General features: G+C 38.2%; 2 protein-coding genes across 2 annotated transcripts; one reads left to right on the plus strand and one right to left on the minus strand.

Moving 5' to 3' along the window:
* The first annotated feature begins 1,778 nt into the window (after positions 1-1,778).
* On the plus strand, positions 1,779-4,341 carry LOC130995507 (uncharacterized). Its single transcript, XM_057920811.1, has 2 exons — positions 1,779-2,452; positions 3,039-4,341. The coding sequence occupies exons 1-2, from the start codon at positions 2,357-2,359 to the stop codon at positions 4,134-4,136; spliced, it is 1,194 nt and encodes a 397-aa protein (XP_057776794.1). The 5' UTR covers positions 1,779-2,356; the 3' UTR covers positions 4,137-4,341.
* A 5,040-nt stretch (positions 4,342-9,381) lies between these two features.
* Positions 9,382-13,359, minus strand: LOC130993882 (uncharacterized). The gene is made up of 4 exons (XM_057918918.1): positions 11,991-13,359; positions 10,900-11,821; positions 10,415-10,845; positions 9,382-9,389 (listed from the first exon to the last, which is right to left on the minus strand). Exons 1-4 carry the CDS (start codon positions 13,357-13,359, stop codon positions 9,382-9,384), a joined length of 2,730 nt encoding a protein of 909 aa, XP_057774901.1.
* Between the last annotated feature and the right edge of the window lie 2,724 nt (positions 13,360-16,083).

Here is a 16,083-nt window from a genome sequence, read left to right on the forward strand (position 1 = left end):
GTTAAGTGTATTGGGAGTGGTGAAAATGTGTTATAATTAATATTGAGAGTTGTGAAAAGTGAAAAGTGGATTATAAGTGGTGGGGTATAGTCCAAAAATAGGTAGGAAGTTCTTTTGTGGACGTCCAAAAAAGGAAAGATAGGAAGTTCTTTCGTGGACGGATGAAGTATTAAATTCGCTTCAAATTTTGATTTGTTTATATCGCTTTATCTAAATTAAACTCCCCAGATAAATTTCTCGATTTAAAATATATCTGTTTGTGTAGTCAACTAAATAATTAATTGATCACATTAAATTGGTGGTGTTAATTAATTGAGGGATGAGAAAAAAATAATTGATTTTAAATATTTATTTAGGTTACTATCTATTCATGTCCCAAATTTGCGCATAGTATAATTATTTGTTTGGCCAATTTAAATTGATGGTGCAAAATAATTGTGATTTATTTAGGTTTTTTAAGGATCTCAATAATAAATGGAATTTATATAGGTTTTTTTGAAGATCTCAATAGTAAATGAAATTTATATTGGTTGTTTCAAGAGTGGAGTTTCGTTGGGAAACAATGTTGGATGGAAAATGCTATAAAAATAAAGATGTTGGAGATTTGAGAAAAATGAGAAGGAAGAGATTATATAATGTTACATAGGAGAAAGAATAAAGAGATCTATTTTCTTATCATATTATAGATAGATAGATAAATAAAGAATAAGAGATTTAAGAAATACGGTGTATGTAAATTTGTATTTCCTCTGTTTCAATTATTTTGAGATAAAATTTTTGGGCACGAAATTTAAAAAAATAGTATTTAATGTGGTAAATAAAAAAATGAAAAGGTGAATAAAGAGAAAAACTTTTGTTATAAAAAAATGTGTTAAGATAGTTGGGTCGGCTAAAAAAAATACGAATCAAGATAGTCGGGACGGAGGAAAATAAGACTTCTTCCGTCCACAATATCGTTTCCACTTTTGCTATTTTGGTCCATCCACAATATCATTTCTACTTCCATTTATAGTAGTAGGGTTCACATAATATTTTATTTCTCTCCATATATTTATAGTGGATCCAAACTCCACTTACATTAATATTTATTATTAATAATTATTATTTATTATTTTTTTAAAACTCGTGTCATCCATAATGTAGAAACGATATTATGAACGGAGAGAATAGTTAGAACGAGGGGTACATAACAACTCTATAATCTCAAGGTGGAGGTGTCAAGACTCAAAACAGATTTAAACCCCAGGTCAGGTTCGGGCCAACCCAATATATTTGAGCTACTTTTTCCCAAGCCTGAGCCCATCTCGGATCTTGCTTTTCTGGGTTAGCTGAGGTTGCACCAACCAGACTAGGCCCATTACAATATTTCAAAATTCTTGGGCCTACAGAAGAAAATATAGTTAACATTTACAGAGTCCAACTTCAATTTTCGGGTCAAGTTGAGCACTTTCAACAAGCCTAATGAGTAATGATTCTCTTCTTCTTCTTTTTGCTTCAAAAAATGATTCTCTTTTTTTCTTTTCATTTTTCTAGAAAATAAAAATATTTTTAAATATGACATCAAATTGTTTACCAATGATTTTATATGAGATCGTGATTTGGATTCTAATCGAAAACGTTGTCAACTGTTCCCAAATTGTTAAGCTACCGACTACCCTTCTAGTTGAAATCAGCTCGAATTAATGCATACATAATATTATAAAACAGATATTCAAATTAATTATATTTGAATTTGAATTATCCATTAAAGCAACTTGGATGAGTCCACGAGGTGAGGACTCTGTGATTCCTTCAATCTGGATTCCAATTGTATGACCTAATTAAATCACTCCACAAAGCACACGCCATAACACAAGGTTGCTTTTTTGAAAGATAAACAGAAGATTGATTTCTTGAGCAGGTCAATCGACGCGTTAAACAGGGACCAAGCAAGCCTGCATTGAAATGTCAAGAATACCCTTTTCCACTTTCCAAGATCGAAAACATTGAATGGGCTTGTGCGTAAATTGAACCCCAAATATTCCCAACTCGCTAAGATTTATAAACGGCCAGCAGACGTGGGGTAGACGACGAGAAAACGGCTTCCTTCGTTTTAATCTTTACAACTGCAGTCTGCGGCGATCCCTTCTGCTCTCTGCTCTATTTAATTCTCTCGTAACTTTCAATAATTCCCTTTTTCTTTTTTTAATTTTCGTCATTTGGGGTTTCTGGGAACAGAGTTAGGGCTGTTTGCACTTTGCTCCCCTTTTTCTGCTCAAGATTTTGAATTTATGGGCAGATCTTCATTTCGGCTGTAATTGGATTCTTGTAAGCGTACATTTGCGGATCTTGAGATTACACAGTTAGAGAGAGGGATATGTGTAGTGTAACGAGGTTTTGTGAGAAAGTATATACGATGGCGGAAGGGGGATCTAATTATTGTTCCAAGAAGTCTGATGATGTATGTGATGAGGTATATTTCTCTTCTTCTTGCTTCATCCTACTTTATTTGCTGCCCTGATTGGGAATTTTAGGTAATTAGATTCTGCTTTTGTGTGGCAGGTGTTATTGTTGTTCTATTTTGTTTTGAAATAACATCTGTAAAGTCCATGGAGCTGAGAAGCTCAAAATTTGAATTTTAAGAAAGGAAAACTTGGAAATCTTCTTTTGAATAATATTTATAACAATCCATTAATACTCTTAGCATATGGGATAAATCAATTTTGTATTCCTATAGGTTTTATGGGGCAAGAAAACTGTGATATTTCAGATTCTACACCCTATAATTTTTTTTGTTTTTGTTTTTCCCTTTTCTTTTTAGGGGTTTTCCCCCCTACCCTTGGTTCGCATTTTTTGGGGGAGGGGTTTCTGAATATTTTGTACTGGGTGTTGGCTTGTGTTCAATCTAGCTTCTTATGCGTCGAATTGGGTTCTTGTGTGTTTGTAAACCCGAATTTGTTATATTATTCGTGTTCTTTATTTGGGAATTAGTTGTAGCCATTGCAAAATGTGTGCTAATCTTTGATGAGTTTAATGTGTCTGGTATTCTCAACAAGCAGGATTCAGGCAAGAGCTTGAGCATAACAAGATTAAAATGCTTTCTGCGCGGGTTGGATGTTAAAGCTTATCTCTTCCTATTCATGTTGATCCCGACATCTCTGTTTTTCATATACGTGCACGGCCAGAAGATCACGTACTTCTTGCGACCGTTGTGGGAATCTCCGCCTAAGCCCTTCCACGAAATCCCTCACTATTATCACGAGAACGTGTCAATGGAGAATCTGTGTAAGCTTCATGGTTGGGGAATCCGTGAGTATCCTAGGCGTGTTTTTGATGCCGTGTTGTTCAGCAATGAGCTTGACATCCTTAAGATAAGATGGAACGAGTTGTACCCTTACGTCTCAGAGTTTGTCCTCCTGGAGTCGAACTCAACCTTTACTGGCCTGCCGAAGCCATTTGTGTTTGCTGGATTCCGAGATGAGTTCAAGTTTCTTGAGCCACGTCTAACATATGGTCAAGTTCCTGGGAGATTCAAGAAAGGGGAGAATCCGTTTATTGAGGAAGCGTATCAGAGACTTGCACTGGATTATCTCCTGAAACAAGCTGGTATTCAGGATGATGACTTGTTAATAATGTCGGATGTTGATGAGATACCAAGTAGGCACACGATTAACCTGTTGAGGTGGTGCGATGGGATCCCTCCGATCCTCCATCTTCGTTTGAGGAACTATCTGTACTCGTTTGAGTTTCTTGTGGACAACAATAGCTGGAGAGCTTCAATCCACGTGTATGAGGCTGGGAAGACGAGATATGCTCACTATCGACAGTCTGATGAAATCTTGGCTGACGCAGGGTGGCATTGTAGCTTCTGCTTCCGGCGCATCAAAGAGTTCATATTCAAGATGAAGGCATACAGTCATGTTGATCGGGTGAGGTTCTCTCATTTCTTGAACCCAAAGAGGGTCCAGAGAGTAATCTGTAAAGGTGCGGATCTGTTTGATATGCTGCCGGAGGAGTACACTTTCAAGGAGATAATCGGGAAGATGGGGCCGGTCCCGCACTCGTACTCAGCTGTGCATCTTCCTGCTTATCTCTTGGAGAATGCGGAGCAGTTCAAGTTTCTCTTGCCGGGGAACTGCTTGAGAGAGAGTGGGTGAATGAATGGGAGTTGGAGTCTATATATTTTTTGTATAGGTTGAAGTGTTGAGGATATTTCTATTTAACGCAGCGGGGTGTCGTATTTACATCATTCTTTTTACCGGTGTTTGGGGAAATCGGACACACTTGTTGGTTTCCAATGGTGAGTTGTGTATATACCTCTCGATTTTCATATACCAGCCCTGCCCTCTTCTGCCTTCTAAATTTGCTGTGCTATTTCATATTCATGTTTTGCCCCTTACTCTTTTCACTACTTTGAAGCTAATACAAAAATACATAATGAATTGCGTTTAGTTTGGTGGATAATGGATAAAGATAGATAAGATTGAAAATATTAGAGTGACAAATAAATTAAACGAGAGGTGGAATATGCATTCTCGAGAAATTTTATTTTTCGTGGGATAGCATGTAAATCACATAGAGAAGTAAATTATATTTAAAAATCAAATTTTCAGATCTTAATTTTGTAAGGAATGTAGTATCAAGGAATTGATTCATGCATTTGGGCGAGCAATGCATGATGCTATAATAACCGCCGAAATACCTATATTAATATTGTTAGGTACCGACATCGGAGGTGCAGGTTCCTTCTCATCTTGCCTTAACCTTAAAAAAATTGCAACAAAAAATAAAAATAAAAATAAGATCGAAAAGTCAAATATAGTTGTAACATGGTTTGCTGTTTTTCCAGGGTTGGTAATGTCAGTCTGGATATTATCCCTAACATTGTAATCATTGAATGCCACTTATGTACAGCTCATCATAATCATATCACTAATTGGCGTTTCTAATACCTATCATAGTATAACTAAAAAGTTATGAAGTTAAATCATAAAATCTATCATCTGCATTGAATTTCAAAAAGAAAGACCCCAATAACGTTTGGATTATGAAAGATCCATTCACAGATTGTCTAAAAATCAATTTCGAACTTTCAAGAAAGTTTTCTATAATCATTTCAAGAAGAAAAAATTAAAAAAATGTAAGTTATCATTTTAATATTTTATTGGGTTTTCGTGATTTTACAATATCAGAAGCTGGATAACGGATTTACACAATTAGACGCATTTGAACTTTAAAGCAACAAATAATAATTGTGCCTAAGCGACACAATGTTTAATTCAAAATTCTTTATATATTCCCTATAAAATAAAACGAGAGGAGGAAAAGTAGTCTTTTCTTCTAATCTAAATACAAAGGACCTACCGAAGCATTCCTTTTATTGTTTCAAAACATATACACTCATTAGCCGTTGCTACTTTGAAAAAAAAAAAATTAGACTGAATTAGGTCGCTGCTTTTTTTTTTTTTTTTTTTTTTTGAGAAAGAATTAGGTCGCTGCTTTAAATTGCTGTTTACTAGCCGTTGTGCTGCAATGAGATCAATGAGTCTCACACACCAGTTAAAAGGAACAACATATCCTTGCTTTAATTAATTTTTTTAAATACATAATATATATACTCGCTTCGCCGTGGTCCAATAGTCATCTTTCTTTTGGGCACGGATATTAAGAAGCTTAATTTTTAAGTGTAAAAGTGTATGAGACGATTACTGAAACAAAAAATGTAGAAAATCAGAATTACAATGAAACAAATTGAATAAAGAATATAGAATAAAGAAAGAGAAAATTACAAAATAACTTATATACTATTAAATTAATTATTATTCACAAATCAATGTGGGATAAACATTAATATCTCTTTAATGTTTATCAATTTCACATAACTCCATATTTCAAGTACCCAACTTTAATAAATTATTTTTTATTCACCGAAAATCAATTTTGAGTAAATAAATATACTATTATCATCTACTCGAAATGTAGATTGATTCTATGCCATTTAATTTCACTAAATTAAATATTTTTAGTACTTAAAAATTGATCAAATATTAATCTTCTCTTAACCAATTTCCTACCTAAATTATACTCCCTCCGTCCCACCATTTTAGTCCCCTCTCATTTTTCACACATATTAAGAAAATGCATTTAATTTTTATATTTTTATCTTTTATACCCTTATTTATTATTTTCACACATCATTTTCACATTTAAGTGAAGCATTAAATAAGGTTAATTTAGTAAAACAATATTTTTATATAGTATTAATTAGAAAAGTGGACTATCTTTTTGGGACATCTCAAAATGGAATAAGGAACTAAAATGGTGGGACGGAGGGAGTATATAATATTAATAAATTATCAAGCCATTTGCCCCAAATCACCGATCCCTAAATGTTTATGAGTTCCGAAGATCTATATTTTAAATGATATTTTAGAAAACAAAATCATATCATTGTGTCATTTTCTGTTGGATATACGTCACGCCTTATTTTTATCCTAACATCCCAAGGATAAATACAAGAACCTAAGATAAAGATGTAATGAAGGTGCTGAAACAGAAAATTTATTAGAAAAGGAAGTAAGAAATAGGGCCCATGTGAGCACAGACGCAAATAAGGAGCCGGATCACAAATGAGCCGAGAAAAAACAAAACAAAAATAGACGAAAGACAACCTCAAGAGATCAAAAATCTAAAAGGTCGTCCACATCCAAAGAAGCTTCATCGTCCAACATATCACCCCATTTTTTCTTGATAAAGATGTAATGAGGATAACTGCAATCTTGTAGTGTACACTGACATACGTGGTGCGAAAGTTGGTGACCAACTTAGTTTTCTTTTTTTTTTTTTTAAAGAATATTAATAATAATTTCTCATTCCACTGATGGATAAACTTAGGGCTGTCTAATTGGTTATCGGATTTTGGATAATCCGTTAACTGAACCGAAATTCTCGGGTTTGGGTATCCAATAATCGAATTTTTTGGTTATCGGTTCGGTTTCGGGTATCATTTTTAGAAAAAATTCGGGTATCGGTTAACCCAATAACCGAAACGGGTTAACCGAAATAATCGAAAATTATTTAATATTATATTATATGTATTTTAATTATTAATTCATTTATTTATTTATTTAAAAATCGATTTTTAGCTAAAATAAAATTATGATATATTTAAAGTATAAGAATGAGCTTTAGTCTAGAGGATAAGTTGCTTTGTTTATTTTTTAGAGACTAAGGTTCAAATCTTCTATCTAGCAAATTATTTAAATTTAATTTTTTAAATGGGTATTTCGGATATCCAAATAACCGAATCGGGTAACCGAAGCGGTTATTGGGTAACCGAACAGCTAAAACTGGTTCGAGAACGGTTAGTGAAATATGACAATTTCGGGTTCGGATAACCGAAAATCGGGTACGGATAACCGAACCCGAACCGATCGACAGCCCTAGATAAACTTAACAGGGTCACCGTTAAGTTCTAAAAAAGCTCTCAAAATGATTAGAGTGAAGCTTAGTTAATGTCTAGGGTCAAAAGTTTTGGGTTCGAGTCCCCTGTGAGTCTGTGTCGCAGTTATTTAATTTCTTTATTTAATATTATAATTTTTTTAAAAAAATAACTACAACACAAAAGTTAGCAGCTATAAGTTTTTTTCTTCTTTTTTAAGAATATATTAATAATGATTCTTCGTTACTCTTTGTAATAATTTGAACATCTGACTTATTGATTATAGACGAAGCGTCTTACCAATTGAAATGCGCTTTGTTGTCATTTAAGCTTACCGAAAACTTCGTTAAATAGATATTTATTAGAAAATCATTTTGTCAAACTTATGCACATTTTAATGCAAGGTCAAGTTGATTTGGCCGGTGGCTAGGGATGTCAATCGGGCCAGTCCTATCGGGTTTCGGGTTAAACGGGTGCGGGCTAATCGGGCTGAGGATTTTGTCGGGTTATAAATTTTCAAACCTAACCCTAAACGTTCGGGTGGTTTCGGGCTAGCCCATCGGGCTAGTCGGCTTAAATGCGTAAAAATAAAATAATCATTTATATTTTGTTATTTTTAATGATCTAATGTATAAAATATACATAGAAATCAAAGATATAAATTATATAGCAAGCATGAAATGCAAAAATATAAGATATTGAAAAAAACATCAAGATTACATAACATATAAAATAAGTTGATAACAATAAAATGTTCAACTTTGTTAACGAAAAAACAATAAAATATCTAACAATAGTTTGAATTCATAGAATCAAAGCATCTCAAAAATACATAAAAGTGAAATGATGAGACTTTATAATATTTTGTCATTTTTTTATTTTTATATCTAAATATTTAATATTGAGTATTCGGGTTTCGGGCTAGCCCATCTGGTTAGTCGGGCCGACCCTATCGGGTGCCGGCCTATTCGATTACGGACTAATCGGATTGTAACTTTTATCGAGTTGAAAATATTCAACCCCAACCCTATCGGATGGCGGATTAATCAGGTCAGCCCACGGATTTCGAGTTAAATTGACATCCCTACCGGTGGCAGAGCCACACACAGGCTCGCGTGGGCTTAAATCTAACCCCAATTTTTCATTTTTTATAAATAAATCAATAACATGTAGTATTAAAAAATTTACGTGTTGATTTAACTATAGAAGAGCTGAATAATTATTTTTCCAAAGTTAAAACGGGTGTATTTAAATGCATGACATGCTTTAATCTAAGAAATTATTTCACTCAATTCGAGATTGATCAATTCATGCATTGTGGTACTTTGTATTTGAAGACTTCTTGATATGTGACTATTTATATTTTTTTTACAATAGTTCTGTAATTTTATTATTACTATGCACTTTGTAACATATAATTGTTTATATTTTCCACAACAACTTTATATTTCCATAGCATTTGTGGATGATCCTTGATTTTCTACCATTAGAGCATGAGTAACGCTATCCTCGATAGCTTACTCGAACTCGAGTATTGCACTCGAGTAGCCGTTGCAAGTGAGTGCTACTCGAGTTATCGAGTATGCTCGAGTGCAATTTTTTTTTTTTTTAATTCTCTTCTCCTCTTTAAAAATTTCTCTCTCCTCTTTAAAAACTAAAAAAATCAAGTAGGCTATCAAGGAACCCCAATGCAGCACTACCTACTCAATAACACAACCACTATCAAGTAGGCTATCAAGGAACCCCATTGCGGATGCTCTTAGCAATTTGAAAAGTCTTGCTCAAGAAATGGTAAAAAGTGACAATCATTTAATTTTTCAGTTAATTTATCGAATGATTGAGTTGATATTGATTTAATTTTATCCATAACCACTGCTTCTATTTAGTGAGCATTTTATGCAATGAAGATTGTCAATAGTGATTTGTAAAATCGTATGAAAAATTAGTTGATGAATAACAATTTAGTCGTCTACATTGAGAAGGATATTTTCTCAAGAATTAATAATGAAATTTTTTTACAATGTTTTTAATCCATGAGTACATGACTAGCTTATTAAGTATCTTGTTAAATTATTTGTAATGTATTGAAATTATTTAATTTACAAAAAAATATTTATTTTTTTACTATTATACTTATTTTTTTAATAAAAAATAACTGAATCAATTGACTACTTAATTTTTTTAGCTCAGGGGCTAATGTCCTCGAACCCCGTGTAGGTTCAGCCCCTAAGACAAGGATTATCGGGTCCAAGAAGGAGACCAGGTCTTGTTTTCGCCTGCTGCATAGTCATACTTTTTTTTGATCGGTAAAATTAAAATTTTATTAAGATAAAAAGCAAGGCACCAGGGATGCCAATCAAAACAAGAAGCAAAGATTGAAACCCTTTGAGCACCACATGGTGAAATGGATTCTCAACTCCAAAACTTTATAGACCTCATTCCAACTCCAAAGTCTACCCTTGATCTGTAAAACAAGTCTCTCAATATCCCAAATCTTTCCTTGAAAACGACTCTCGTTTCTTTTTTCCCATAGTGTCCAAACCGTTCCCACCCATAACGCATTTAGCAATCTTCTTCCTTTCTTCTTTTTGGCAGCAGAGATGAAGGAAGTGTAATGATGGAGAGTACCTCTAGGATTTGCCGTTTTGATGTGTAACCATTGGAAGATTTGGTCCCACACCGCCGCAGCTTTCGGGCAATGAAGAAACAGATGTTCCGTCGTCTCCTCTCCAGCGACGCAGGCGTTGCATCCTCTCTCTTCCCAGCTAATTTGAATTTGTCGTCTTCTTAAGTTGTAACATGTAGCCAAACGATTTCTAAGACATCTCCACGCTGTCACCTTGGCTTTGTGCGATGTTGGAGCCTCCCAAACCATAGCCATCTCAGCCGGTTGAGTTTGTTGCGCCTCTCTGGAAGCCGCCACCAAATCATAAGCCGACTTTGTTGAGAATTTACCGTCCGTAGTTGCCCTCCAACTCCATCCATCAGTTAAACCTGTAGAAGGGACAAAAGCAGCAACAAGTCTCAAAAGTTCCTCCACCTGTCCATTCTCTCTTTCCCTCAAATCCCTCCTCCAATTCACCGACCACACCCACTCTTCTCCTTCCCAAAACCCACTCTCTCCGACAAGGGCTTTCTTATTCGAGCACAAGTTATACAATCTCGGGAAAGAGAACTTGAGAGGTTTGTTAACAGCCCACACGTCCTCCCAGAACATTGTATTCATCCCATCCCCGAGACTGTGTTGAAGGTGATCAATGAACCATCTATCGTCTCTTCCTCCCCCTTTCTCCACAATTTTCGCCCACCACCCCAACTGCCCACTTCTTCCCACCATCGAACAATCCCCCTCTTCGCCCCAGACAAGTTCCCCATAAATCGATTTGATCACTCTCGCCCACAAAGCTCCCCCATCCACCAAAAATCTCCAAAGCCATTTAATTAACAGAACATGATTAAACAATTCCACATCCCGAAACCCAAGACCTCCTGTTTTCTTATTGGAACACAAGGAGCTCCATTTAAACCAGGTGATTCTTCTCGACTGAGAGTCTCCACCCCACAGAAATCTGGAGAACAAGGAATTGAGGTTCTTGAGCACCGTCTTGGGAATGAAAGCGTAGGCCAGTTGATATACCGGAATAGATTGAAGCACCGCTTTGACAAGAGTGATCCTCCCTGCCAACGAGAGAGGTCTTTTTCTCCAGCTTGCAATTTTGTTTGAGACTTTATCCACCAAGAACTTCCACTCGCTAACACCATTGCTTCGGCCTCCAATTTTGGTTCCCAAGTAAAGACACGGGAAGTAACCAATCTTGCAATGGAGAAACGAAGCCCATGTCCTCTCGACTAACACATTCACTCCTACCGTCATCAGGCTGCTCTTCGCGAAGTTGACAGCAAGACCCGAGACAAAATGAAAGAGAAGCAACAGACTTATCAGTGATTCCACATTACGCTCATCAGCCTCTAAAATAAAGATGGTGTCATCCGCGTACTGGAGGTGTGTAATCGGCACTTCATCCTTACCAATCTTAACAGGAAACAATAACTGTCGTTCCACTGCTCTCTCAACAAGCGCATTCAATCCTTCTGCAACAATGAGGAATAAGAAGGGAGACATCGGGTCACCCTGTCTCAAGCCTCTCTCCATTTTGAAATCTCCCGTTGATGACCCGTTAACAAGGACACTTGCCGTGGCTGACTGTAGACACCCTTGAATCCATTTCCTCCAAATCCCATCGAAGTTCATTCTATCCAGCAAAGTATCCAAAAAATCCCATTGAACTGAGTCGAAAGCTTTGGCAAAGTCAATCTTAAAGAATATCCGGCTTCGTCGCTTCTTTTTTGACTCAACAACAACTTCATTCAAAATGACCGCCCCATCGAGAATGAACCGCCCTTTAACGAAAGCGCTTTGATTATCAGAGATGATTCACCTTCGTCAGTCTCCCCGCCAAGATCTTTGCAATGATTTTATACAAGCTGGTAATGAGCGAGATTGGACGAAATTCGTTCAACGAATCAGCCCCTTCTTTCTTCGGTATTAAAACGATGAAAGAAGCATTACCTCCTTTAGGAATTTTACCGTTCGCGTGGAAGTCCTTCAAGACCTGGAGGATATCCTCCTTAACCACATGCCAAGCCGATCTCCAGAATGAAAAGTTAAAGCCATCAGGTCCTGGACTCTTATCGCCAGAGCAGCTCCAGACCGCTTCTTTAACTTCTTCGGGTTCGAAACCTCTAATAAGCCAATTTCTCTCCTCATCAGAGATTTTCCTTCTCACAAAGTCAATGGGAATAACAGGCATCTGTCTATCTTTCCGCTTGAAAAAGGTTTCAAAATGATTTCTCACCCTAGCTTTTACCTCTTCCGGTTTGGAGATCCATGAGTTATCAAAGATCAGTCCGCCTATGTCATTCTTCAACCGCCTCCCTTTAATCGCCTTATGGAAGAAGCCAGAATTCACATCTCCCTCCTTAAGCCATTTCAGTTTAGCCTTCTGTTGTAAAGTCATCTGCTTATGCTTCATCTGAAGGGAAATGAGAGCTTGGAGCTCATTTCTCCTGATAACATCCACTTCGCCTAAACAACTCTGCTCGTCAAGCTCATCTTTCTGTTGTAACTCCTTCTTTAATTCGTGAATTTTAGAATCAATCTCACCAAAGGATGTACGATTCCAAACTTTTAAAGCCTCGCGAAGTTTCTTCAATTTCTCCTTAACCACGAAAAAGCTCCATCCCTGACAGTCAGTCCCCGTCCACACTTTCTTTACAACATCTTCAAACTCCGGGTGATTCGTCCAAGCATTTAGGAACCTAAAAGGTCTTGGTCCCCAATCCTCTGTTCTAGTAGTGAGAACAATTGGGCAGTGATCCGAGATCGAACGCTGAAGACCGCGTGCAGAACTTCCTTCCCAAGTAAGCATCCAAGTTTCGTTAACAAGGAAACGATCGATCTTGCTCTTGCATTTGCCATTGGGCTTGTACCAAGTGTACTTTCGACCTTGTGTATGAATTTCCTTCAGATCGTTCCCCCTAATAAAATCCTCGAAAAACCTCGCATCCGACGCTCGAAACGTCTCCCCGCTGCCCACCCTCTCTTCTCTTCTCCTGACTGCGTTAAAATCTCCCAAAATACACACACTTCGATCCGCATTCTGTTCAACAATAGAACCAATTGCATCCCAGAGAATCCTCTTTTCCTTTGATTCAGTTGGCGCATAAACATTGATAATGCAACACAATAGACCGTCCTTCTTGTACCTACCGTTAACAACCACGGCCCCCGGTAAATCCCAAGAACTAGATGCTTCGAACACCTCCCTATTCCATAAACACACAATTCCCCCAGCTCTCCCCTCAGAGTTCCTGATTGCCTTATCTGTGTTATTAAACCCCCACCAAGAATTACCAAAAACATCACTAAAAGTCTCCATTTTTGTCTCTTGTAAACAACAAATATCAATCTTATGCCCTCTTACAAGTTCCATAACATCTCGCTGTTTCGCAATACTCCCCAAGCCCCTAATGTTGTATGACAGTAAATTCATGGACAATTCATCTGACTCCCAGCATTATTGAAGGAAAGGATGTTACCTTGCATCTCGATTTGGCGCACAATCACCTCTTCTTCAGTCTGACTTGAAAGACCTAACTTCTTCCCAAAGTCCCAGATTTTGTGACCTGAAATTCCCCCCTTCTCTGTCAAAAGCAACCCTTTTTGTCTCTCCCCAATGTCTTCCTCCTCTGCGGCCTCCTCCTCTCTCCCATTTAGTGGTTCTATTTCAGAGATGAAACGCCCCCAATTTTCCTTCTCCCTCGCTCTATTCTTCTTTTTCCCTTTACCTTTTTTTCCTTTTGTGCATCGGTGATCAGCCCTTTTGTTGTTGGAAGGCAGCCTAGCTTCCCCTACTTGGGAGCCCGAAGAATCATCCTTTTCGGTCGTAGACACTCCCTCAGAATGGTTGTTTTCTTCTACAAAAACATTCACGTCGAGACTCTCACTATTATCTTCCAGATCATCAATACCCCCTTGTAGAAGAATGGGTTCCTTTTCTCTCTTTTCTCTCACAGCAGGAACCGTGGGCAAGGAAATAGGTACCTCGCAAAGAGTGGCCTGCTCGGCCCTGCAAGAAGACTGGCTTAAAACTGCGGCAGCAATCGCATTCAAAAGCAGTCTCGAGCCTCCCAATGTTTTCTCCTCATGATTGGTAACCTCGACTGACGTATCTGCAACGGTTTGTTGCGAAGGAATCGGAGAGTTCAATTCTTGGAGAACTGAGACGTCTTGCGAAGGAATCGAAGAGTTCAATTCTTGGAGAACCGAAACGTCTCCATCTTCCACACCGATGCCATCCATCATTCCAATGGTAGCGTTAGCCTGATCCATGGATTCCACTCCATCCGACCATCCTGGATCCGATTCCGATTCCGACTCGTCTAAATCCGGTTCTCCGAACAAGGACGAGAGTGGGTTATCCTGAATTTCTTCAATGCGAAGTGTGAAACTAGCTCCATCAATGCAGCACTCCACTACTTGCTCAATGGATTTGAGACCTGTAGAGATTTGGATCAAAGCTTCGTCCAATTTCTCTCTTTCTTTCGTGAGTTCGTGAATTTTCAAAACCCGCCCAAATTTTGCCGTCACCGAATCAAAGAAACGAGAGTTCCATGCATGAAGCGGGATCCCAATCCATTTCGTCCAAATAGATCGCTGCTGGTGAACATCCACGAAGTTCCATTTCCTCTTCCAAAGAAACCAGAAGTCACTCCATTCATCTAACTCCGTGAGAACTTCTTGTGTTGGCAGTTCGCAAATACTTCGGATGAGCACCAAACTTCCCCCCATCGTCGAAACTTTCAGTTTCCCGGCACATTCGCTATTGATTTCTTCTTTGATTTCATCCCAGGAGAAATCATCTTTGATGAAACCTGTGAATGTTCCTTCAAGCCACTTTGAATCCTCCTCCGAAGTTTTGAATTGTAGCTTTTCTCTTGTGCTGGGTTCTCCTTCAGAGACTCCAGTGAGAACTTCTTTAAAGGAAACTCCCGGCTTCTTCTTTGCAGAATCCAAAAAATGGAAGTAGTCCGATTTCTTTCCAATATCTCTTTTGGCGTCGAACCCCTTTTTTTCCTCATCCCTCACCACCCTCTCAAACCTTGGTTTAAAAAATCTAATTTTGTAGCTTCCAATCCAAAGTTGGTTCAACTGTTCAAGCAAACCTTCCGTATCCTCGACACCTTCGAATCGGACAAAGCCGAAAGGCTTCCCTTTTTTATCTCTCTTATTGGGACAGAAAATGTCAGTCGGAACGCGGACAGCACCAAACTTCCTTCTTAAGAAATCAAAGCTGCAATGTTCGGGGATGTTGTTGAAGAAGAAGGTGACTCTCTGTGGTTTAACCTCTCCAGTGGATCGACCAGCACCAGTCCTCCAAGTCTTCGGCTGTCTATGAAAGTTATTGCTCCGTTGATACACCTCATTGCCTTCTGCTCTGGTCCTCTCGTGCCCCCTTCTCCTCACCACCCTCCAAACCTCCTGGCGACTCATGTTCTCCGGTCAATTAAATAGGAAAAAACTCTCAACCAAGCAACTTCAAGTTACTCCACAATTAATTCAACTCAACAGCCACTGGTCAGTTTCAAGGTAATCCACAATTGGAAATATCCATTCCAGTAATCATTCATATCCAAGGAAAATAAGTTTGAAGAAGAAGAATCCGTAAACTGCCTCTATTCGAATTGTTGTGAAATCCAAATCCCAAACTCCAATCCATACGCCATTTTCATAGTAGAGAAGAGACTACGATAAGGATGATGGACGGCACAACAACAGAGCTTTCAACCGTTACAAGATAGCTTACATTGGCGTCGGAACTTGGGTACAGTGACAGCAGATGACGCCGGTCAGAGCGGGAGGAATCGGCCGAGAGAGACTGCAGGCGTTGAGATAGGTGGCTGGTAGGCGAGATTCAGATTCAGAGCATAGCGTCGTGACTACCGGCGTTGACCGATCTTGCGCAGAGGTGAGATGTCTGCTGGGAGAATTGCACGCTGCGTCGGCGGCTCCGGTGGCTGCGACTGCAGCTACGACTCTGTCTCCAAAGCGTCGGAGGTCTGCTGGCAACCGGACTGCTGGGTGGCGGAGAAGCGGCGCCGAT

Source organism: Salvia miltiorrhiza, chromosome 7, assembly GCF_028751815.1.
Source record: "Salvia miltiorrhiza cultivar Shanhuang (shh) chromosome 7, IMPLAD_Smil_shh, whole genome shotgun sequence".
NCBI classification, from domain to species: domain Eukaryota; kingdom Viridiplantae; phylum Streptophyta; class Magnoliopsida; order Lamiales; family Lamiaceae; genus Salvia; species Salvia miltiorrhiza.

What these genes read in the sequence shown, in the direction of transcription:
- LOC130993882 (XM_057918918.1), bottom strand. Translation starts at nt 13,359, where the DNA reads ATGGAGACTTTTAGTGATGTTTTTGGTAATTCTTGGTGGGGGTTTAAT. An exon ending in CGGTAAAATTCCTAAAGGAG is followed by an intron (nt 11,822 to 11,990) that starts GTAATGCTTCTT and finishes CTTTCGTTAAAG; the next exon opens with GGCGGTTCATTCTCGATGGG. An exon ending in AAGAAAACAGGAGGTCTTGG is followed by an intron (nt 10,846 to 10,899) that starts GTTTCGGGATGT and finishes ATGGCTTTGGAG; the next exon opens with ATTTTTGGTGGATGGGGGAG.
- LOC130995507 (XM_057920811.1), top strand. Translation starts at nt 2,357, where the DNA reads ATGTGTAGTGTAACGAGGTTTTGTGAGAAAGTATATACGATGGCGGAA. An exon ending in CTGATGATGTATGTGATGAG is followed by an intron (nt 2,453 to 3,038) that starts GTATATTTCTCT and finishes CTCAACAAGCAG; the next exon opens with GATTCAGGCAAGAGCTTGAG.